Below are 26,457 nucleotides of genomic sequence, written 5' to 3'. Positions count from 1 at the left end.
TGCAGAGGAGGATGCCGAAGAGAGCAATGGTGATAGTGATGTTGATTTTGATGTTGATGAGTTATAGCCTATGAGATTCTTCCATCCTGATCTATGGTTCTAATATCTTAATCTACCCTATTTAATATTTGTTCTTTGCCATTGGCATTCTAATATATAGTATTTGTGACTCAGTATCTATGTAATTCATTTTGATTTTGATGACTTACTAAGAAAACTACAGTTTATAGTTAATTTCTTATGTTTGTCAATTTATCGCCATTGATGTAGTAGTAAGTACTAGTGGTATCATTAATGAATCATGATTGTATGCATAATGTATGATTGAATTTGTATCACCATCATGTATATGTTTTAGTTTCTAATATTAACTTTTTTAATATATATATATATATATATATATATATATAATGTGCCCTCTGTGTCTCGTGTCCTTGTGTCAAGTGACTTATGTGGCAAACAAACACCAACACATGTCAAGAACTCAACTCATTATTTAAAATCAAATAACTCACTCATGACTAATCACTAGTCAACCAATCAACTCTAGTATATAAAAAGCACTGTTAAACATAGAAAACCCTTGAAAATAGGAAATGACAAAAATTGATGATTACTTGAGAAAAGGTTCAAAGCAATGGAAAAACTAACACTTATTTCCCACAAGGAGTCAAGGTTGAAGCCTTAAATCATTTAGGAAGACCACCCTTGAATTGGCATGCAACAATTAAGGAGTTAAAGGAAGTTAAATCAGTGACACGGACCTACTTCCTAATAGTTATTGTTAAATTTCCGTAAAACCCAGTGACTGATACACAATTTTTTAAGTGTAAAAACCAAAAATACAAACAATTGTTGCACTGGAAACTTAAATTGCAAATACATTGAGCTTTCTAACTTAGAAATCACAGTGAAAAATAAATAATAAATCTAAAGACTAACACATTCAACACATAGAACACAAGGTGTACCTAGGAAACCCCAACTCCGGGAAAACATGCAACTTTGTGTGTCTTTTATTGTCTTCAGCAAAAGGGTTTTCTTTAGAAAATTATAGCAGGGGAGAACTTCCCTTTCACCACATGAAAACAACTGATCAACGTCCAAGATAACTTGATCTTCCTTTTGCTCACTTGATTTGCTAAAAGACCACCCAGATCTACCTATTTGCACACATGTGCGAGCGCAGATCTCTCCTCCCTGCTCACACGTGCGAATTGGAGACTCCATAAATGTTGTCTGAGCTGAGGCAATTCAGCCCTCACTCGATCTCTTCCTCTTGGACGTTGAACCACTACGATCTCTTGAACCCTAGTCCTTTCCTCTTGTTGATCTGACACACTACTTGTGCTCAATTGACTTGCCACTTCGTCGCTCTCTCTGCACTTGTAATTTTGACCTCAACCCTAACATCTCTCTCAACAGCTGAGATTAAATCATGATGAAGGGCTAAGATTAAATCATAAGTTAACTTAGGATTTTTAAATTTTTCCTAAGTCTAACTTTAGGAAATAGTTAAATAAATTAATATTCTGCTAAAGTGGTTGTCTTGTGGGTCCCTTTGCTAGCCTTAGCACTTAGGCAAGCAGAACCCTTACTTCTCTACTCCAATCAACACTCCCTCTTAGAGAGGAAGGTGTTTTACACTACACCCAACTTCTCTCTGAGGTAAACAAATCTACTCCCTAGCAAAGCCTTAGTCAGAATGTATGTTGTCTACTCCTCTATTGGTATATACTAGAGTGTAAGTATACCTCTCTGAACAATATCCCTAATGTGATGATAACATATGTCGATGTGCTTTGAGCAATCGTGAAACACTAGATTCTCAAAGAGCTTGATGCAGCTTTGATTGTCACAATGGATCACGGTGGGCTCCAACTCTATCCCAAACAAGCCCACGAGAAGCTTCCTCAACCAAATAGCTTCGCACTCTGCCAAATTGGTAGCCATATATTCAGCCTCGGCTGAGCTCAATGCAACTAATCTCTGCTTTCAGCTAAACCAGGAAACAGTTGTTGATCCAACATTGAATGTGCATCCCGATGTGCTCTTCCTATCTCCATCCTGTATATGGAGCTCCCTGCCCAATCTGCATTAGTGAAGCCCTCAAGCCTCATCTCATCAACCTGTCTATACCACAATCCAAACTCTATTGTTCCCCTAAGATATCTCAATACATGCTTGGCAGCAACCCAATGTGCTCTGGTAGGCTCGACCATAAACTGGCTCAAAGAGTTAACTGCAAAACATATGTTTGACCGCGTGTTTACCAAGTATCTACCTTTCTCTAGTTTGTGACTAGAGGCATGGTCAAGGCCTACAATCTTGCATGTGAAATCTCCTCAGAATCTTCAAGGTTTACTTGTCCTGCCCTAAGAAGATCTCGCTATCACCTTGCTAGACCTCCAGCCCAAGAAAATAGTGCATCAGCCCCATATCTTTCATCTCAAACTCGCCTACAAGATCTCTCCTGCACTCTTGGATGAGCTTATCTACACCTGTCTAATCAGATTGTCCACATATAGCACTAGAATAAGTAGCTCACCTCCAACAACAATGTAGTAGAGGTTGGAGTCTGCTTCACTCTTGGTGAAGCCCAATCCCTAAAAGTAACTATCTATCCAAGCATACCGTGCTCGTGGAGCATATTTGAGCCCATACAGGGCTCTCTTGATTCTGCAGACATGAGTTATGATTGCTCAGTATAAATGTCCTCCACTCAGCAACTCCATTGAGGAACGTTGTCTTAACATCCATCTAATGGATCCTCCACCCCATTTGCATTGCAATAGCCCTGACAGACGAATATCTAGCCAGTGGGGCAAAGGTCTCATCATAATCAATTCCCTCTACCTGCGAGAACCCCTTTGCCACGAATCTTGCCTTATATTTTTCAATGTTCCCATTAGCCCCATGCTTGATCCTATAAACCCAGTGAAAGCCCACCATAGATTTTCCCCTTGGCCTCAACAACACCTCCCAGACATCATTCTTCGTGACGGAGGCATACTCCACCATGGCATCTCGCCACACTTGCTGAGTGGTTGTCTCCTGGTAGCCAGAAGGCTCGGCATTCGACAACTCGATCATAAGTGCCATATATCCTAAGTGCCTTTGTGGTTGTTTGCTTTGTCTAAATGATGTACTAGGAGCACCGAATTGCTCCCACGCCTCCTGGATCAATTGATTTTCCCATCTCGCTATCCTTCTCCCTGTGTTGGGACTCACTACCTGAGTGGGCTCTACTCTCTCCTCCAACTGCATGTCCCCTTCGTCCTTATTCACTCCCTGAGCTTGCTCCTCCTCCTCCTGCACTGTAGCCTGCTCACGCTCTAAGGACTTTACTCAAAGCCATTCCCTCCTCAAACTTCACAACTCTCCTGATGACTGCCTTCCTAAGTGCTGGTATATATATATATATATATATATATATATATATATATATATATATATATATATATATATATATATATATATATATATATGTACGCCTCGAATGTCCCATTGTAGCCCATGAAGATTGCTTTCTTTGTTGTGCACTCCAACTTCTTCCTTTTCTCTACTAGTATATGGCAATACACCAGCCTGCCAAATATCTGGAAATGTGACACATTCAGTTTCTTCCCAGTGAAAACCTCCTCCAGTGGAACTCGCCCCAACACTCTGTGTGGGCTCTAGCTCTACAAGAAAGTTGTTGTATTGCATGCCTCAGCCCAAAGTAATTTGGGCAACCAATGGTCATGCAACATAGCTTTGGCCGCTACAACTATGGCCCTATTCTTGCAGTCTACCACCCCATTCTGTTGAGGGTTATATGGTGTAGTTAGCTCCCTCCTGATGCCCTCCTTGGCACACAACTCCTTGAATGCATTTGAAGTGTACTCACCACCATTGTCAAACCTCAGAACTTGATTTTCATCCCAGTCTGGTTCTCAACCAAGGCCTTGTACTCCAGAAACTTTGAGAAGACCTCATCCTTCTTTTTCATGAAAAATATCCAAGTCTTCCTCGAGTGATCATCTATGAAGGTGACATAATACTTGTACCTAAGAGGGATACTGTAGAGAAAGGACCACATACATCTAAATGAACAAGGTCCAAGATACCCTTGGCCCTGTTATCTTTGCTAGGAAAAGAGGTTTTGGCATACTTTCCAAGTGTGCAACCCTTGCACACCTCATGTTGATCCACGCTGCACTGTGGCAGCCCTGTCGCTATCTCCTTGAGAATCTTCAATGCACTATGGTGTAGATGCCCCATGCGCCTATGCCATAACTCCCCAAGCTCCCTGCTTGAGTCATGACTCCCTCTATTGGTTAATGTTGTGGTTGTCTCAAATTGCAATCTATACAGACTCTTGTGCCTAACCCCAATCTACTTAGCCACCTTGGAGTCTAAGGGTTTTATAAAAACCCTACTCTGTCTGAAGGTCACCTCATACCCTTTATCCTCCAATGTTGAAACTAAAATGAGGTTCTTCTTGAGCCCAGGTATGTAAAGGACATCTCTAAGATACAGAGGGTTTCCAAACTCCCTCTCAAATCGGATTGTACCAATACCCTCAACTTGGTACTTTCCATCATCTCCCATCTCAATGTCGAACTACATGTCCCTTTTTGATAGTTTGTTGAAATACTTCTTGTTTCCCATCATATGACAAGAGGCACCGCTATCCACATACCATAACCTAGTAGCCATAGAGTTTTCCATGCAAGCAATGAGTGAAAAACTCCTCAAAATGAGAAGAAAATTCATCCATCTCTGCAGAGGTTGCTACTTGGTCCTTCTTGGACCCTTTCTTCTTGTTAGGGCATTTAGTAGCATAATGCCCAAACTAGTGGCACGAAAAGCATTTGATCTTGCTGAGATCCTTTTTCTTCTTCTCGCCCTTGAAGCTCGGCTCTCCACCACCACTACCCTTTTTGCCCTTGGATCTACCCCCTTTGCTAGCTAGGGAAAAATTCTCTTCTTCTTCTTCAATCTTAACATGAGACCCATCTTGTATGTGAATCTCCTCTTGGATGCAGTCACCCCATCATCACTCCCAATCTGGAAGCTTTTCTCTAGCACAGATCGCGTCCATGAAGGCTTGCCAAGATTTGGTGAAGACCAACAGGGCAAAATTCACCAGATCTCTATCTGGAATTGTCACGCCCACACTAGCCAACTCTTCCCTTAAGTAAATTTGGTGATGTAAGACACCACAGAATCTGACTTGGACATCTTTCCTTCAAAACCATTTTTTTGGCCTCATGCAAACCCTGATAGAGACCAATAATTGATGTCCACATGCCTTTGGTTGTCTTCTTCCCAATCACGGAGGAATAATGTGGTCTTTGACTCCTTCCAAGATGATTCTCCTTGCCTTGGCATCCTTCTTGTTATGTTGATCCAACCTTTGAGGGTCAGTGGGTGCAACTGGGACATTATCATCAAATTCCCACACCCCTTGCTCCTCCAGCACCATTGCTATCCTTTCACGTCATGAACAGAAGTTGGACGCGCCATCCAATCTATCTTCATATATGAGACCCCAATACAAGATATTGTTAATTTGTACTGCTCAAAAGAAATCGCACTGCACAGAAATAATGTGCACTGCTCAGAATCCCTAGTGGCCAAATCGATCTGATAAACTCGCTCCCTTTGAATTGCAGAACCTGCTCCTGAAGATAAAAACCATGTTTGGTCTTCAATCAGAGACTATGCTCTGATACCATCTTAGAATTCCTTAAAACCCAATAATTGATTCGCAATTTTCTAAGTGTAAAAAACATAAATACAAACAACTATTGCACTGAAAACTTAAATTTCAAATACACTAAATTTTCTAACTTAGCATGCACAGTGGAAAATAAATAATAAATCTGAAGACAAACACATTCAACACATAGAACACAAGATATATCTTGGAAACCCCAACTCTAGAGAAAGCCTGCAACTTTGTGTGCCTTTTATTATCTTCAACAAAAGGGTTTTCTTCAGAAAATTAAAACAAGGGAGAACTTCCCTTTCACCATAGGAAAACCAGTGATCAACGTTCAAGATAACTTGATCTTCCTTTTGTGCACTTGATCTATGAAAGACCACGCAGATCTACCTATTTGTGAACATGAACGAGCGTAGATCTATCCTCACTGCACACACGTGCGAACTAGATATTGCACAAATGTTGTTTGAGCTAAGGCAATTCGGCCCTCACTTGATCTCTTCCTCTTGGACACTAAACCATTGCAATCTCCTAAACCCTAGTCTTTTCCTCTCACTAATCTGACACACTTTTTGTGCTCAACTGACTTGCCACGTACTCGCTCTATCTCCTCTTATAATTTCGACCTCAACCCTGACATCTCTCTCAATAGCTTAGATTAAATCATGATGAAGGGCTAATATTAAATCACAAGTTAACTTAGGATTTTTAAATTTTTCCCAAGTCTAACTTTAGGATAGGGTTAAATAAATTAATATTATGCTAAAGTGGTTGTCTTGTCGGTCTCTTTGCTAGCCTTAGCACTTAGGAAAGCATAACCCTTACTTCTCTACTCCAATCAACAGTTATCTGAACACCTTAGTGTTTGTTGGTTCAAAGGTATTTCCAAGTGATAACACTACATATAGTCTACTTCAAAATTATGTATAGTCAATGAAATAAGATAACATTAGAAGCTGCAAGGATGCCCTCAGTCACCAATGTTTCTACTATTGTGATTCTTGATCTATCTGATTTTGAAGGTCCTCTTGACTAGTGGCTCCAGTAAAGCAATTTTTATTTAGGTACCGATATTGTTGTTGCTCAATCAGGAGTTGGGACTAACTTTTCACTAGTTATGGAGATAGACGATGATATATAGATTGTGAATGAAGTATGAGTCATGACATGGATATTCATCTTGGGGAGTTCACACTGGATGTCCAGATTGGTTTCTTGTTGTTAAAAAAGTAGTTGTATTGATGCTAGCATTACTTAATCATGTGCTTTTCAATCGCTTTATATCAAATTATGTAAGACCAAATTTCATATTGTTAATGATGTTGACACCTAATCCTAAGGGATTGGGAAATTAGTGTAAATATTGTAAATAGTAAAATAAAGAGATATTGGAAGATGAATCCCAATAGTCTCCCTCTCCTTTTATATATTTACTTATTCTCTTCATGAAATTCATCAATTCATTCGGAGTTACAAACCTGGCCTGACATGGTATTAAAGCACAGGTCTGAAATTAGCCTCTTTTTGCATGTAACTCCTGCAATTCTAGGCGATATTGTTTGTCCTTATTTTCTTTGCTCTCTGCGTGCAGTCCGTTTGATGTTGCTCTCTGATGTACGTTGCTCAGACATTTGATGAGGCATCAGACATTTCCTGCAAATTATATGTGTATGGTGCAGTGAAAAGGTGACTGGTGTGTTGAACATTGAGCTCTGCAAATTGTAACTGGTGGTGCATTCATCCCTATCCGTTAAATAAAAAACTGGTATGTGCATGAATATCATTTTGAAGGCCGTGAAATCCATGAATAATGCATGCTCTCTGCTTTGTTAGTACTGGCATTGTGCATATTTGAGCTCTACGTTTTTATGGACTGTCATTTGAAGGTCGTGATGGCTCACATATATTTTATTTAATGCATTGAATATCAATTGAAGGCCATATGGCATAAATCTCTAATTTTTTTTGGGTTGCATTGAACAGTTTTTTAAAACCGTGAATCATGGCATATACAATTCAATGTAAATTTGGTGTGTGTTAACCCATTCTACGTTGAAGACCATGCATGGTTCGTTGGTGCTCTCCAAATGTATGTTGGAAAGTGCGCCCATATTGAATGCCTATATGAATTATGTGTGTTGGTCTGCAATGGTATATAGTGCATTAAATAATTTTGAATATTCGTTTTCTTATAGGTTGTGTTCCATTGATTGTGCATTGAGATTTTTATAAGAGTCATATTGTATACGATATATATTGCATGGTATATGGATGGTATATATGTTGGAAGATACAAGTTGTATGAATATTGAGAGCTTACATCCTTATTTGATAATTTTTTGAAGACATAGTTGAATGCCAATCAATTAATTGCAGAGACACATCAGTTTTTGTTGCAAGTATTATAATTATTTTGGGGCCAACTCAGAATTATATGATGCGTTCACTCATCTCCATAGTTGGAGTAGGTCTCTTTGGCAAAGAGAACTATCATGAATGGTCCAAGAAGAATAACAGAGGCAGGGGGGCAGACATTATCAAGGAGGAAGACCTAATCTTCATTGTATACGATGCAACAGAAATGGACATGATGCTTCCACATGCAAGTTGCCTTGGGACATAATCAAGCAGTAAAGAAATGAATAAAAAGGTAAAACTTGGTAAAGTGAAAGGTAAAGCACCTAAATTTGCTCATTATGTTGTGGCACATTACAATATTGGAGTGACTGAAGACTTATTTAATGTTTCACTTGCTTCATGGAAAGATGAATGATTGCTTGATTCGAGAGCAACTTGCCACGTGACTTTTAAGAGATATTTCTTTGAAGAATGCATTAACAATGTTGATGGAGCAGTCTACTTTGCAGACAAGTCAAAACTCAAGCCATCAGGGCTTGGCACCATCAGGCTCAAACTGCCTGGTCTCCCAAACTTTCTTCTACATGATGTGCTCTACCTCCTAGAGTTGAGGAGAAAATTGTTGTTGTTGGTCCACATTTGACAGCAAGGACACCCCATTCAAATATTTGATGGCAAAGTTGAGGTCATAAAAGCATCAAACAACTCACTTGTCGTGATTGGGATAGAAGAAGAAAAATTATTGAAGCTGCAAGGAACCTCTGCAAGTGCACAAAACTTTTCATATAGTTCTCACTATGATGAAGGTACACCTCCATCCAATCTTTTATGGCATGCTAAATGTGGACATTTGAAATATGACAGCTTTCGTTTGTTGAAGAAAAATGGTGAAACTGGTTTGCCTACCATTCCTAGGAAACTTCAACAATGTGATGCTTGTATCTTTGGAAAGCACAGCAAACAGTTTTTTCATGATTCTCATTCTAGAGCACATAGAAAGTTTAAACTCATTCATTCTGACTTTTGTGGCCCTATGCTTGTTCCTTCTACAAACGGTAATAAATATATGATGACATTTATCGATGACTACATTAAAATGTGTTGGGTATATCTATTGAAAACAAATTTGAAGCTTTTGAAACTTTCAAAAAATTTCATGAATGGATTGAAAATGATACACAATCTCATATTGGCTTTATTCCTACTAATAATGGAAAATAATATACTTCAAATGAATTTGAAAACTTTCTTCGCCAGCATGGGATCAAACATCAAACAATAGTGCCTTATAATCCCCAATAGAACGGTGTAGCTGAAAGAATGAATAGGACAATCTTAAATATGGTACATTCAATGATGTTTTTCAAAAATGTAACGCTGATGTTTTGGGCTGATGCAATTCTATGTGCAGTGTATAGTAAGAATAGGTGTCCATCTCATGCTCTCAAAAATAAGACTCCCTATGAAATGTGGTACGGCCACATTCCTTCGGTGATGCATCTCAGGGATTTTGGTTCCCCCTATTATGCCTTGATACCTAAGGAACAGAGAAACAAACCCGGTGCAAGGAGTAGGAAATGTATCTTCTTATGGTACTCAAATACCTCCAAAGCATACCGTCTCTATGATGAAGTAAATAAGAAGTTTACAATATCTAGAGATGTGATCTTTCTTGAATCTTCCAAGACTGACAACCTTGTTGAGTGGCAGCTTGATCTTGGATAGATTCATGCATGCAAAGTCTTTTCAAAAATTTGATAATGAGATTCCACATCTTGAAGTGGGGATCCCTATATTGGATCAATCTATGGAATCTCCTTCTAAAGCACTCTCTCCCCCTCATGAAGCTCCAGCCATTGATCAAAAAGACACTTTGAGCGATGTGATTGAGAGAATTGGGAGGCTAAATCTTGATTCAACCCCATCTCAGTCAATTGAACAGCCTGGGCCATCTCAGAAAGGTCTTCCAAAATGGCTCACAAAGACACTTGATAGTGTTCATCCTGATGAAGTTGGAAAGATAGGGACAAGAAGCTTTGCTAGACAGAATGGAGGTAATGTAAATGATTTTGATTCACCTGTTGATATGGATGTTTCTTAAGATTGCGAACTAAATTTGTCTACCGATTTTGAACCAACTTCCTTCAAAGAAGTCGCTTCTCGTGATGAATGGAAAGAAGTAATGCAGAATGAATATGATGCTTTGATAAAGAATAACACCTAGAAGTTGGTCGATCCTCCATTGGGAACCAAATCAATAGGCTGCAAGTGGGTCTTCAAGAACAAGTATAAAGCAAATGGCTCACTTGAAAAGCATAAAGATATGCTTGTGGCAAAAGGTTTTGCACAGAAAAAAGGGGTCGATTATGAGGAGACTTTTGCCTCCACAGCAAAATGGGCTAACATCCGAACTCTCTTTGCCTTGACAGCTCAGAACGGTTGGAAAGTCCATCAAATGGATGTAAAATTGGTTTCTTGAATGGAGATCTGAAAGAGAATGTTTTTATGTCTCAACCAGAAGGATTTGTTGTGAAGGACAGGAGCACAAAGTATGTAAGCTTGTTAAATCCTTGTATGGCCTCAAACAAGCACTGCGAGCCTGGTACAAGAAATTGACTGAGCATCTTCTAAAACTCAATTTCAAACACTATGATCTTGATGATGCAACTTTGTTTGTCAAGAAAGTTGGCAAAACAGTTGTATATCTTGTGGTGTATGTAGATGATCTTCTTATGATAAGGAACAATGAAAATTACATTGCATCAATAAATAAAGAACTGAGGAAAGGTTTTGAAATGACAGATTTGGGATATGTTCACTACTATCTTGGTATTGAAGTAACCCAACATCCAAAGTTTATATTCCTCTCTCAAAAGAAGTACATTGGAGATTTGTTGAACAAATTTGGCATGGCTGAGTGCAATCCTTTGACCACTCCAATGGAACAAAATTTAAAGCTCACATCCACTAAAGGAAAAGAATTTGAGGATGCAACAAAGTACAGACAACTCGTAGGAAGTCTCAACTACCTAACTACTACCAGACCAGACATTTCACTTGTTGTTGGAATTCTCTCCAGGTTAATGCAAAAGCCTTGTGAGGGTCATTGGTCTGCGGCAAAACAAGTTCTAAAGTACTTTAAGGGAACTCAAGACTTTTGACTCAAGTATACACAGGTGGATGACTTCAGCTTGACTGGATACTCTGATTCAGATTTTGATGGAGGTAAAGAAACTAGAATATCTACTTTGGGTTATGTTATGAGTCTTGGATCAGGAGTTGTCTCCTGGAGTTCACGCAAACAATCAACTTCAACATATTCCACCACTGAGGCAAAATATGTGGCAGCAGCTGAAGCAATGAAGGAAATTCTGTGGTTCAGGAAAATTCTAGAAGATTTGCAGGAGAAACAAGTGCATTCAACTCCTTTTTTGATTGCAACACTTCTGCAATAAAGTTGGTCGAGAACCCAAATTTCCATGATCAAACCAAGCACAAAGTATCACTTGATTCGACATCATGTTGAAGCCAAGACTATTCACTTTCACCATTATTCCACAAATGAGCAGATTGCAGACATCTTCACCAAAGTGCTTGGAAGAGAAAAGTTTGAAAAGTTCAGAATGATGTTTGGACTCACCAATTTGTCCCTTCAGATTAAGGGGAGGAATGTTGAGACCTAATCCTAAGGGATTGCGAAATTAGTGTAAATATTGTAAATAGTAAAATAAAGAGACATTGGAAGATGAATCCCAATAGTATCCCTCTCCTTGTATATATTTACTTATTCTCTTAATGAAAATCATCAATTCATTCGGAGTTACAAACCTGGCCTGACAAATGGCCGGCCCTCCAATAAACTACATGGGGCAGGCCCAAGAACACCAGCAGTCCAATTGCTTTAGGGACAAAGCAATTCAAGGGGACACACTATCATGATGCTCAAAGTGTATATATTGTCTCCGGCTGAGAAGAAATGCCCGGATATGAATAAAAAAGCAGTAAGGAAGCACAGTTTTGTATTAAAAGGCTTAGCTCATGGTTTTAGAGGAATTAGAATTTATAAGTTGTATGTAAGCAGTTGAGTATGAGAGTTTAAAGATACTAAAGTGAAGTTGGATAGAATAAGTTCGTGATGTAACAGTGAAACAATCTATTTCACATGTAAAACATAAAGAAACACACATGGGAATACTAGTTATACATAATCTCTTAAGACTTACTACAGAATGTCTTTTTGGTAAATATTTTGGCCGTAGTCTAGCATTCTACAAATTATTCCTTTCTGGCCACTCAAAATAATAAGAGTCCAGCGAGAATCATTGCACAATCCAGTTACAGTAGAGGTACTTTAAAGTGTTAAATCTATTTATGCATTAAAAGTAACAACTTCCTCAATCAAAAATTGCTATTTTGGCAAAGATTACCTGACCAGATTCTGGTGATGACAAGTCAGAAAAGGTTGAAATTCTATAATTCTTAGCCTTCTTCAATGTTTTGTATATTTTGTATGGATATTCTATAATTGAAATTCTATAATTCTTAGCCTTCTTCAATGTTTTGTATATTTTGTATGGATATTCTATAATAGACTGCCTATCGGGCCAAGTGCAGCACCCATACTTCTCTTGGAGTTACTTAGGCCTCAGCATCCACACTGCTTGGAGTTGCTTAGGCCTGAGTTGGCACACATACTTCGTCAGCAAAGTTATTTTATCTTGTGCAATTGTCTTGAATAATGAAAGTATCTGTTCCTTTGGCTAACAACTTTCATACTCTTTGGAAATTAAATTTTCCAACTTCCGTCCAGAAATCTTGAACTTCAGCTGTAAGTTTTCCAGTTTTCAGTTCAACTTTTAATTAGTGGATTGCTTTTCTATTTATTAAAGCAATTTTCAACCGGTTTATTAGCAATTTTCGTGTTACATTCATAAAAAAAATACACCGATATTTCATGCCCAGAAGCACTATAGTAAGGAACAAAAACGGAAGAAGAACTGCGAGTAGAAAGCAAGTAAATCTACAGAATTATGAGCTCGTCCATAAATTTTGCGCACTATCAGGTACAAAATGAAAAAAAAAAACAATTATTCGGATGATGGATGGTAGTACAAAGAAAAAAAATAAAATCTTATAACACTATCTTGGGAAATGGTAAGTGTAAACCTTATGTTACAATACCTTGAGAAATGATATGTACGAACCTTAACAAAAAATTAAATTTATATGAATCTAAAGGGCTCAAAATCGTTGTAAAATAAGAATATAAAGATTTTGTGGGCCAAATACTTCATTAGATAGGATTTGTTATGTGGCTAAGATCATTGGCAATGAATTTCAGCAACTAACTATTTTATTTGTAGTAGCTTAGCCTTTACATATATCAGAGGGTTGTTTGTAGTATGCTCATGCAAACCAAACTCAAGATTTTCACCTTAGGCTATGCCTTTTTGCCATTAGCATACAAATCTAGATATATCTAAGGCGGTCGACTTGAGTTGAAATTTAAAGTTGTAGTTACATAGATTCTTAGAATTTCATCTATCATTAGTACACAAAGTATTGTCCCAACGCCAAAATGTCTAACACTCTTTAGTTGAATTGAACCTATACTTCACAGCATAAATGCTTTGATTAGTACACACTTGGAGTTCAATATAGTATGAAAACCGTTCTTGTTTTGAAAAAAATCCCTGTATAGTTTGAATAATTAATCTATAAATCATGGTATAATGGACCCCTATTATAGTAGGTCTTGGAATCATCAAAGTTTATTTACATTGTTGCTAAAACATATACTAGGAATTCATAAGGTGCAAATAACGTTATTTCAAAAAAACTTAATTTCCTCCATCCATCTTAAGTTTGAAGTTTGGAATTAAGCTTCAGGACGCACGCCACATTAGAAACATATCAGTTTCTAACACGGATATTTTGATCTTTTTACATGGAAAGTGATCTCATGTCCATTGACTTTAAGGACTCCAACCACAGCCCCCCGTCTCTATTGTGACTCGTCCTTTAAAAATGATAATAATTTAAATTTGAATCCTCGAAAATCAGCATGTAATTTACACAAAATGATCATCTACCACGATGCATGTACTGGTCTCAGTCAAATTATAAATAATAATATTCTTTTGCACATTTGATAACAAGGTCTTGTTTACCCATTCATGGGATGACCTGCAAATATAAGCAGTTATGCATACAATCCTAGTCTACCTTGTAATCTATTCCTCATGGTTCCATGGAATTTGATAAGTTTCCTCAACAATAATGGCAATAGATCTTGTGGAATAATCCTTCTTCATCCCATTTCATCCCCTTAATTTGATGAGTTTCCTCGACAAAGTATGTCAGTAGGTCTTATGGAACAATCCTTTTTCATCCCCTTAATTTGATTAGTTTCCTCAACAAAGTATGTCAATAGGTCTTATAGAACAATCTTTTTTCATCCCATTTCATCCCTTTAGTCTTTCACAAGTCCATCTAGAGTATGTATTTAGTGACTCATTCTTGACATTTGTTATGGGCTAATGGCCTCAGCCCTGGAGAATAAATGAATAATAAAAATATCAATCAAAATGCTTTTATAAATGAGATATTATAACTCAACTAGGGAATATAGACAAGCACCTTATAATGGCTAAATATGGCAAGAAAGCCCCCAAAAACAACTCCCACAGTCCAAATAAATCATGGAAACCATTAAGAATATTTTTATATACAACTGCCCATAGCTACCAATCACGTGTTGTAATTCAATCCGATTAAAAGTATGCACTCCTGTAACATAACCTGGGGCTCGGTTTGGAGTTGAAAAAATGTTTCCTAAACACATGGTTACAGCACAACACTGTTTACCAGTTCTATAATCTCCAGTTGAAGGCAACGTATTTTTAGAGTATGCTTTGGAAATATAAAGAAAAATCCAATGAGAAGAATGAAACTCTTCCAAACAAGTTAAATTGTTATCTAATACTCTGCTGCTCACAAAACAGAATACAAAGAAATTGCTATAATTCTAGTTCTAGGCCACAGCCCAGCCAATGTGAGAATGAGACAGACATATGGAGTTGCCTATCTCAAAATGAACCAAACCAACCTGATCATATCATAACCGATGAATACTGACTCGCTTCAATTTAGCTAACTCACAATAAGTGGTTGTAGATGCTGCGTTGCATTGATTGGGTCGACTATGTATGAACAGTGAAAATGAATCAACATTATTTTTGTGGACATCAGTATGTGCAATGGGCATGAATGTGCAGTATCACTACATTTGATTATGGGCAATGGGCATGAATGTGCAGTATCACCACATTTGATTATAAGCAATGGGCATGAATGAGCATGCAATCAATATGCACATAAAACACTCAAGCCTGTATTCCCTAATTAGGAATTTTAATCAAGTTTGACCTCACTATTACAGTCTAGCTTGTAACAAAACCCCTGCCATCGCAAACCAGCTAGTATAGGTCCTGACTCCAGACTCCTCATAGAGTTGCAACTGCCAAGTTTCAACTACCAAACCACAATGAGGATCGGGACTCTAAAGATAGCTTAGCTTAGCCACTAGTTGACTACACACAGCAAACACTAAGTTCACTACCATAAAAATTCAGTGGATATGACAAAACATCTAGCTGCAAAGGATATCGTCAATACAATTCTAGTAGTAGTGTCTCACTCAGGGCACCAAGTCCTAAACTATTATTCCTTATCAACTCCTGCCCTCCTCCCCTGCCCCTCCAAATGTTATTGTTCATCCTAGTAGTGTAGTGTAGTTAGAAGTCCCATTGACAGCAGCTTTTGCTCAATTGTGCACATTAATATAAATATAAACTTGTTTTAATTCCCACCATGAGATGGTTCCTTGTTAGTTTATCAATGAATGATTTCTGTTATTGGAAAAAATAATAATTATATAGCCCTCAATTAAAACAATTGATACTTAACTCTTTAAGATATTGGCTAGTTTGAGTTGGCCTAATGGTTAAGAATATGTACTTCCTCTCACCAGTTCAATCCGAAAAAGATAGATTATGCACACTTCTGTAAAGTTTAGCAGTCCGAAAAAGATAGATTATGCACACTTCTGTAAAGTTTAGCAGTCAAATGGCTGCGCAGAGGCAGGTCCCTTATCCCATAAAGAAAGGTAAAAAGGTCCTCATACACCAATTTGGTGTAAAGCGGGTCCTTGTCCCATAAAAAAAGGTAGAAGAGTCCTGATGTAACACAGGTCCCTTGTCCCATTAAAAAAAAGGGCTCTCAGACACCAATGTCCAAAAAAAAGTCCAATACCAATTTGATTTTGATGTAAGACCGGTCCCTCGATTTTGATGTAAGACCGGTCCCTCATACAATAAAGAAGAACTTCTTGGTTGTCCACAAAAGTGTCCGCATACACCAATTTGATGTAAGATGGGTCCTTGTCACAAAAGGAAGGAGCTCTCAGATACCAATTTGGTGACCGCTATATTCAAAACCGAGATTCAAAAGCTTGCATATTTACAGGTGACAGTAAGTTTAAATGTCTCAAAAAAAGACAGTCTCTAGTGAGGGCTTCAGGGACGTAAGTTCCAGTCCATCCTCCTCCCAGGTGGAGTTTACAGTACAGATAATGACAAAAGGAAAGAGCGATGATACATACGCACCTTGCCATCGATGATAAGCCAGCAATCCTTGCCATTGTTGTGCTGAGAGACCTCCGACAAGGTATACAGCTTCGGGATTGAGTTTACAGAAGAGGTAGGCATGGCTATCGTATATGGTGAGGAAGAGGGAGAGGCAGAGGCAGATGGGCACACCTCTTCTTCCCTTGCCTTTGACTCTTCCCAAACTACACATTGCATATATGCATACCTTCATTGACTCATACCTGCTACTCCTACAAACTGCAATTAATTAATCGTATTCCGACTAGAAAAGTCGTTTAGTGACGACATGGAATGTGGCTTCACCCAATTACAGTCAAAACGTATTTTGGCTATTTCGGCGTCCCATTTTGGACGCAGATAATGTAGGAAAAAAATGCAACTTTCTTTTGTATAAATTTGTATAACTAAAGGTTAGAAAAATAAAAATTGCGTGGTGAATGATGCTTTATATACTTTATCTAATTATTAAATTAATGTATACGTTTAAAAATTATTAAATCTAAAAATAATTTATTCGTTTACAATTATTAATTTTAATATACCGTGATTGATTTTTTATATATTTTATTTAATTATTATATTAATATATATGGTGTTGTGTTTGGTGTATTTAAAGATTATAATGCTAGGTAGTAGTTAAAATCACCATAGATCCATTTTAATCTCAAAGCTATTAAGCCCCGAGAAATTAAATCTTTTTAGGTGCAAATTTTTTTTAATGTAAAATTTTAGGAAAGGTTTGCACCTTGAGAGATTTGATCCCTCTTAACAGATTCGCGGTTAAGAGAAATCTAGGTTGGTTATATAATACTATATAATATCTATATTTTGTATTTGTGTCTCTTTCTTATTCTCTCTCTATATCTCACCCCCCAAACATACACACTCTCTCTCCATATCTATCTATCTATCTATTTCTCCATCCCTCTTCCTACCCCCCCTTCTCTCTGGCTTCCCTCCGCTCTCCTCTCCCCCTCACTCTTTCCTCACTCCCTCTCTCTCACCTTTCTCTTCCTTGTCACTCCCTCTCTCTCACCTTTCTCCCTCTATGTCTTTCTCCTTTCCTCCCTCTCTCCCTCTCCTTCTCTCTCTTGAGTTCCCTTTCTCTTCCTTTCTCTCTCTCCCTTTCTCTCCCACCTCCCTTTGTCTCTCCCTCCCCATCACTTACTATTTCTATCTCCCTCCAACTCTGTCACTATCTCCATCCCTCTCTCCTTCTACCTTTCCCCTCCATCGTTATGTCTCCCTATCTCTCTCCTCTCCTCTCTCTTTCCTCCTCTCCTCTCTCCCTCACTCTCACTCTGTCTCTCCCTTATCACTCCCTCTCTCTCTCCGCCTCTATCTTTTTGTCTTTGTTATTTCCTCCCTCTCTTTCCCCCTCCAACTCCATCTCTCTCTCTCCCTCTCTCCTTCTCTCTCTCCACCTCTATCTCTTTGTCTTTGTTATTTCCTCCCTCTTTGCACCTCCAACTCCATCTTTCTCTCTCCCTCTCTCATTCTCTCTTGCCCCCTCTCTTTCTCTCTCTCCCACTTCCCTTTGTCTCTCTCTTCCAGCATTGTCAATATCTCTCTCCCTCTCTCTCCCCCATCACACACACTCTCTCTCTCTCTTCACCCTCGAGCTTGTTACTATCTCCCTCCTCCCTCTCTCTTAAATTTGATCCCATTGTATTGTGTTTACGAAAGTATCTAAATTTATAAAAAAAAAAAAAAACAAAACAAAATAAAAAAACAAAAACAACAACAACAACTCAACTAGTTGTAAAATATTAAACCTATGTTTTGGATAAACCGTGTCAAAGAAAATACAATAATGAAAAACTTAAAAAAATCATGCAATATATTTCCTCTAGTATTGTTAGTCACTTTGTTTGCTCTCATCCCTTGGATCCTTAGTTAAGATGGATCTTTGTTGGTTATTAATAATATTATTTATATTATATAAATTTCACATCTTTATATATATAAATATTCTCACTTTTAATTTTATTAAAACTTTGATTTGATTTCTAAAGGAACATTTTTGGGAGGGTTTAAATATATCTCAAATGTAATTATAACATTTTTTCCTTTCAGATTCAATTAAAAATTGTTATAAAATTAAATTAAAATAAAATATTTTGATCGTAAAATAAGCTATGGTTTTTGGGCATGTGGTATTGATAAGTCATGGTATCGTAACAAACCCTATTTACAAGCTAATAATATCCATGGTAAAGTGGGTGAATATCTATGGTTAAGAATCTTGCCATACTGTTATAAAATATTTTGATTGTGAAATAAGTTATGATCTTTTGGCATGTGGTATTGATAAGTCATGGTATTGGCTCATGGTATTGTAATAAAGTTTATTCACAAGTTCATAATATCAATGGCAAAGTGGGGATGAATATCCATGGTTAAAAATCTTGTCATATTATTATAAAATATTTTGATTGTGAATAAGTTATGTTTTTTGGGCATGTGGTATTGATAAGCCATGGTATTTTAACAAAGTCTATTTACAAGTTAATAATATCCATTGTAAAGTAGGGGTGAATATCCATAGTTAAGAATATTTTCCTATTGTTATAAAATATTTTTATTATGAAATAAATGATGTTTTTTGGGAATGTGGTATTGATACGCCATGGTATTGTAACAAAGCCTATCTACAAGTTAATAATATGTCCGTTAAAGAGGGGGTGAATATCCATGATTAAGAATCTTGTCATCTTGTTATAAAATATTTTGGTTGTGAAATAAGCTATTGTCTATTGGCATGCAGTGTTGATAAGCTAGTATTGGCCCATGTATTGTAATAGTCTATTCACAAGTTAATAACAAAATCAAAATATAACAAATTGAATTTTATTATTTAACCTTTTATTATTAATTGAGCCAACATTTAAATATTTACACTCATTCCTGATATCACTTTTAACTTTTTAATTTTTTAATTGACCAGACATTTAAAATCGTTTACATACTTACATTACACCTACACATCAACTCTATACTAGGTTGTAGCGTAACCAACCTAGATCCATCTTAACCCTGATCTATCAAGCGTCAAGAGGGATCTAATCTCTCAAGGTGCAAACCTCTTTTTTTGGTGCAAAACTTAAGGAAAGGTTTGCACCTCGAGAGATTTGGATCTAATATGTCAAGGTGCAAACCTTACGGATCTAATCTCTCAAGGTGAAAACCTCTTTTTTTAGTGCAAAACTTAAGGAAAGGTTTGCACCACGATAGATTTGATCCCTCTTAGTGCTTGATAGATTCGGGTTAAGATGGATCTAGGTTGGTTATATAATACTATATATATATATATATATATATATATATATTGGCATCTATGTGTGTCTTTCTTGTTCTTTCTCTCTATCTCAACCCCCAAACATACACACTCTCTCTCCAGATCTATCTCTCTCTATCCCTCCCTCTTCCTCTCTACCTCTCTCTTCCCTCCTACTCTCCCATATCCCTCACTCTCTCTCCTCGCTCCCTTGTCACTCCCTCTCTCTCTCGACCTTTATCCCTCTATGTCTTTCTTCTTCCTTCATTTTCTCCCCACCTCCAACTCCATCTCTCTCTCCTTCTCTTGAGTCTTCTCTCTCCCTTTCTCTCCCACCTCCCTCTTTCTCTCACCCCCCATCACTCTATCTCTCTCTCTCTCCCCCTCCTCCATCTTTGTGCATCCCTTTGGTTCTCTTTCCCTTCTCTCCCCACCTCTTCTCTCTCTTCCATACTCTCCTCTCTCCCTCTCTCTCTCCCCATCTCTCCCTTGTCACTCCCCCTCTCTCTACCCCCCTATCTCTCTATGTCTTTGTTCTTTCTTCCCTCTCTCCCCCACTCTCTTCTTCTCTCTCTCCTCTTCTCTCTCTTCCTTTCTCTCTATCCCACCTCCCTCTCTCTGTGTGCCCCATAATTCTCTCTCTCTTTCCGCCCTCCAGCTTTGTCACTATCTCCCTCCCTCCCTCTCTCCCCCTCTCTTTCCTTCACTTTGCTTTTTGTCATCACTTGGATCTTTAGTTAAGATGTATCTATGTTGGTTCTTACTAATACTATTTGTATTATATAAATTTCGCATCTTTAAATATAAATGTATTCTCATTTTTTATTTTATTAAATTTAATTTCTATGGGAATATTTTTAGTAGTTATGAGGATAGAGGGTTTAGATATATCTCAAAACTAATTATAACCTTTTTCCTATTAGCTTCAATTAAAAAAATGTTATAAATTATATTAAAATGAAAAAAAAATATATATATTGTGAAATAAGTTATGGTTTTTGGGCCTGTGGTATTGATAAGTCATGGTATTGCAACAAAGCATATTTACAAGTTAATAATATCTATGGTAAAGTGGAGTTGAATATCAATGGTTAAGAATCTTGTCATATTGTTATAAAATATTTTGATTGTGAAATAAGTTATGATTTTTTGTCATGTAATATTAATAAACCATGGGACTAGCCAATGCTATTGTAATAAATCATATTCACAAGTTCATAATATCAATGACAAAGTGGGGGTGAATATCTATGATTAAGAATCTTGTCATATTGTTATAAAATATTTTGATTGTGAAATAAGTTATGTTTTTTGGGCATGTGGTATTGATAACCCATGGTATTGGCCAATGGTATTATAACAAAGCCAATTTTTTACAAGTTAATAATATCCATTGTAAAGTGGGGGTGAATATCCATGGTTAAGAATCTTGTGAAATAAGTTATGGTTTTTTAGATTGTTGTATTAATAAGTCATGGTAGTGGTTCATGATATTGTAACAAAACCTATTCACAAACTAATAACAAAATATAAATATAACAAATTGATTTTTTTTTTTATTACTTTAATTTCTTATTATTAATTGGGCCAACATTTAGATGTTTGCACTTATCCCCATCACTTTTGACTTTTTATTATTATTATTTTTTAATTAAGCTGACCTTTAGAATTGTTTACATACTTACATTACACCTACACATCTATTCTATACTAGGTTGTAGAGCGGGGCAATGGACCTAGATCCATCAAGCATCTAGAGAAATCAAATCTCTTAATAGATCCATCAAATGCCTAGAGGAATCAAATTTTTTAAGGTGCAATCCTCTTTTCTGAGTGCAAAACTTGAAGAAAGGTTTGCACCTCAAGAAATTTGATCATGGTTTAATTATTAATTAAATTTTTTTAGTTTAATTTTATTTTTTATTTTTAATCGCTAAATATAATTGGACATTACAACAACACTTCCATACTAGGATGGAGAGTGTCTCTTGGCCCAAAAACGTAATAAAATTAATTTAAACTTTTCATTTATAAAATATTTTGATTGTGATATGAGAGATGCATTTTGGGCATGTGGTATTGATGGACCGTGGTATGGTGTGGTTAATAATATCCATGGTAAAGTGGGGTGAGTATTCATGGTGAAAAGTCTTGTTAATTATAAGTATTATTTTGATTGTGAAATGAGGGATGGGTTTCCGGCATGTGGTATGGATGAGCCATCCTATTGGCCCACAGTACGGTATGGTTAAAATATCCACGGTAAAGCGGTGGTGAATATCCATGGTTAAGTTTTTTTGTGCTTATTAATGAAATTTAAATATAGTTACTAAATTACTATTTTAATTTATATGGTGAAATGAATCTTAATCCATAGCTACTATTTATATCTTATATATTTTCATGTGATAGAGGTGTAGATATATCTTAAAAGTAATTATACTATTTTCCCTTTTAAATTTAATTAAAAAAATGCTATAAATTCAAATAAAATATTTATAAAATATATTGAGTGTGAAATAGAGATGGTTTTTGGGCATGTTGTATTGATGAGCAATGGTATTGGCCTGTAATATTGTAACAAGGCTTATTTACCAGTTAATAATATCTATGACAAAGTGGAGGTGAATATCCATGGTTAAACATATTGTCATATTGTAAGTTTATGTGTTTATTAATTAAATTTAAATATGGTTACATAGTCATTATTCTATTTTATAAGTTAAAATGGATCTTAACTTATTGTTGCTACTTATATATTTTAATGTAATATGTATATTATGATTTTTTAATCTTAAAAATTATTCGTGATTTTAGTAATAAAAACTATTTTTATTACTTTACACTACAACATCTCCTTTGGGCTCTATATTAATTTTAACTAACGTGTAATGTTTACCAATTTACTTATTATAAACTAGACACATTAATATAAATTTAATATATTAAACCGTCATGTAAAAATATTTACAAATTTTCTTATATTACATCTACACATTACTCAATAAATTTGGTATCATAGATAGAAAGAAAGAAAGAAAGAAATTATTTTAACGTCCATGAAGCTAAAGATAGCCTATGGGACAGGTTGCTTCTTGATCTGCTTGATGTATTCAGCCCTTTTTTTGTGAAGCTTCACAATAAATGTTCTCATCTTCTCGACAAACCCCTCATTAAATAGATTATCCCAAGAGCTAGCTGCCAGCGTATCTGCATAACTTTCCCTGTTGTCTTTGAAAACTTCGTATGAATACAAATCTAATTTAATTGTAACTTTATTAATGTAAAAAAATAATAAAAATTTAGTTTTTTAATTTAATTAATAAATAAATAATTTGCTCCCTCGATGTGGGCGACATCAACATATTCACTGCCCCTCTCAATCTCTATAGCTCTCAATCCAATGACCTTCAATATCACCCTTCGGCCACACTCGCATGTTGCGGTTGTTAATGACACTGTCAAGCAATCATTGCAGCAATCAAGGTGACCACCCTAGCTCTGCAAGGCATTAACTGCTTCCTCCCACTTGGCTTCTCAATCCATCTCTCCCACGGCTATAACTTAGACTTCGAAGACCTCAGCTATGCATTCAATCCTCCTCCATGGGTGAAGCTCTACCCTGCTCGAGAATCGAGCCCGCCTTTGTCTACAAGCCATCATCATAGCCTGCTCGCTCATGCCCTACATAACCTCTTCTTATGCTGCAATCCTCCCTTATGGTGCATGTTCATCCTCTACTCTTACGATTGTACTACCCATCCCTCTGTCAATTATACATTTGCACCATCCGTCTTGATGGTTCGGGAATGTGGCCACCCTCGTTAGGGTGGGCATGGAAGAGGCAAGCCTCCACACCCACCTTGGTATGGCTTGGGTGCAGAAGATTTGATTCGAGCACCCTGTGAAGCTATCGCCGACAAGTCGTTGACCTCGATGCAATCGAGCTTCAACTCGTGGACAACAATGCATGGGCTCTCAGGATGTCCTGGGTTGTCTTCTCAAGGACCACGAAGAAAGCACTGTAGGAACCATAAAGTAGCGCTCAAGGACATGGTGAGCTCTCTCGGCATCAGTCTACTATCCTCATCTCAATCTGGGTTGTCGGTTTCCTCGCCTCGCATTGTTGTAGACAACCCATCTCAATCAACTTATCATGGGGTTGACATGATGTCTGCGCCAACTCCTCCTACTGTGGATCTTTCCTCCACGTCATTGCATCCCATCAAACGTCCGAGAACCGACGGTGATCTCCATGTTTTAGCAACTAGTACTTTGGACCAACACTTGTTGAGGAAGAGATGCATGTACTGTTGAGGCCTCCTTAAGTAGGTGTTCTGGCCTTGTCGCTTCCTGTTTGTTTTTTTGTCTTTTCTAGCTGTCTATGAAGCAAACTATGTTATATCTTTTTTGTCAATTTTTTTTGGAGTTGTCGATAATGCTATTTTTTTGGAGATTCCGGTGACGGAATCCGGCGGAAGAAATTGAGGTTAAATCTTGATTTGTTGCAATTAAAATGGTTTTTTAACTGCATATTTGGATTCAGCACCCTCGAAAACCCCTGGGACACTTTCATTGTGCAGAAACTAGCTATGGAACTTGCCATTCCAATAAATTCCTGCCAGATTTCGACCGGAAAAACCCGCCGGAAAGACTTTCAAAAAGTCGCGTCATAGACAACTGCATTTTTTTTTTGCTTATATCCGGCTAGAACCCTCGGCCTCCAGCGACCTTCTTATGCAAACTCATGATGTATTTGGACTCATACCCTCTACAAACCTAAGGCTAATTAGAGGGATTCTCGCTGGTAACCAAAGACAAAAATTTTGTGAGAAAAAGAGTTTTAACTTGAAAAAAAAAAAATTGATATAATTTGGAAATTTAAGATTAACTTTGAAACACTCATTTAAATATAACTATTTTTTCACTTATAGTTAATAAAATTAAAATTTTGTTTTGAAAAAATAATTTATATTATTTTAGTCTAACTATTCTATATTTTGAAAGTGTTTGTTATATTTTTTGGTTAAATTTAATAAAATTTCATAGAAATTTGTTTGAACTACATTTTTTTTTAAATAAGTAATTATTTTTTGTGATATTCTTAAGAATCAAGGAAGAGTCGACATAGTCAAGATAACCAAGTATAAAGGCAACTCTAAGTGGAGTACATGTCACTAGACTTGAACCTGGGCACAGATGTTTAAACCATCCCAAACACACTAGATACGCGTTGACTGCAATGTAAACAGATACAGATGTTTTAAAACATCCCAAACACCCCAAACACATTAGATACACGTTGAGTGCAATGTAAACAGATACAGAGGTTTTAAACCATCCCAGATACAGAGGTTTTAAACCATCCATCCCAAACACACTAGATACACTTTCGCTGACTGCAATGTAAACTCTGCACAATTTAAATTCAAAATGTTAAATCTATTTATAACTTCAAAAACTAATTTCAAACAAAAATACAATTTATCCAAAAATTAAATATTATCCATAACAAAAATTGCATAATTTTTTAAATGACAAATTAAATCAATTGGTTAGAGAATTCATGTGACAGTAAAGTTATTTTTCCTAAAATAAAAGTAAAGTGTTACAATTTCCAATAATTTAATATATTATATTTAAAAATTTTGAGATAAGTTATTTTAAAAAAAAATTATGAGTAATAATAGAATTTTAAAAAGTCATATTTTTAAATTTTAAGATAGGTTATTTTTAAATTTTTTATTAAAAATAATAAAATTTTAAAAAATATATTTTGTTAGCGAATAATTTCATTAACTCTAACCCAATTTTAGTAAATATAAATAAATTCTAATGAAATAATAAAAGAAAATTTTAAATTAAAATGTAAAAAATATTACACTTAAAATAGAAGGAATTGGAAATGTATTATTCTTAAAATATTCATCCCTTATCATCTATATTTTTAAGCAATTTGTTTCTATAAACTTGCAATAAAAAGATAGTGAAACCATTGATATATTCTACTCTCATTTGTTTAATTAAGACAATAATTAATTTATTATTATGGTTTTAATTAAGATAATAATTAATTTACTATTATGGGTTTAATAATGAAGCAAAACACTCTCAAATTTGGGTGCACATCGATGACAAAGTCTTATTAGCAGAAGCATTAAACTCTGACACGATTGCCAACAACAAGTGGTGTCCATGCACGTTCAATGCCCACGGGCTAACAACCATGATCACAATCTCGAATCATCTGCCTCATTTTCTCTGTATCTACCTTGCAATCTCTCATTACTTCGCTCTCACACTCCATTTATTTCCCGTGCCTCTCCCTCCTTGGAAAATTCAATGGCTTCGTGACCCTGCCCTGTCTCATTCCATGCCCAGCACTCACTATGTTTGGCTCTACTCACATCCCTCCCGACGTTGTCCTCAAACACCTTGAC

The 26,457-nt window shown here is 36.5% G+C and overlaps 1 protein-coding gene across 2 annotated transcripts in view; it reads right to left on the bottom strand.

The window, feature by feature from the left end:
- Nucleotides 1-17,091, bottom strand: part of LOC149222584 (cytochrome b5-like) — a 165,531-nt gene extending 148,440 nt beyond the window's left edge. Inside the window, exon 1 of one of the 2 annotated variants that reach the window (XM_089385517.1) lies at nucleotides 16,738-17,091. Coding sequence is in view for 1 of the 2 variants with exons in the window: in XM_089385516.1 (XP_089241642.1) it covers nucleotides 16,738-16,935 (198 nt within the window). In the remaining variant the exon portion in view is untranslated. The remainder of the gene's footprint in view (nucleotides 1-16,737) is intronic. The other variant, XM_089385516.1, reaches the window with a different exon arrangement.
- Nucleotides 17,092-26,457: the final 9,366 nt, after the last annotated feature.

This window comes from Pinus tabuliformis, chromosome Q (assembly GCF_031772625.1).
Source record: "Pinus tabuliformis cultivar Carrire ecotype Pingquan chromosome Q, CPIR1, whole genome shotgun sequence".
Classification (NCBI taxonomy): Eukaryota; Viridiplantae; Streptophyta; class Pinopsida; order Pinales; family Pinaceae; genus Pinus; species Pinus tabuliformis.
Note: the sequence above shows the minus strand (reverse complement) of the source record. Positions and strands in the feature narration are given on the sequence as shown.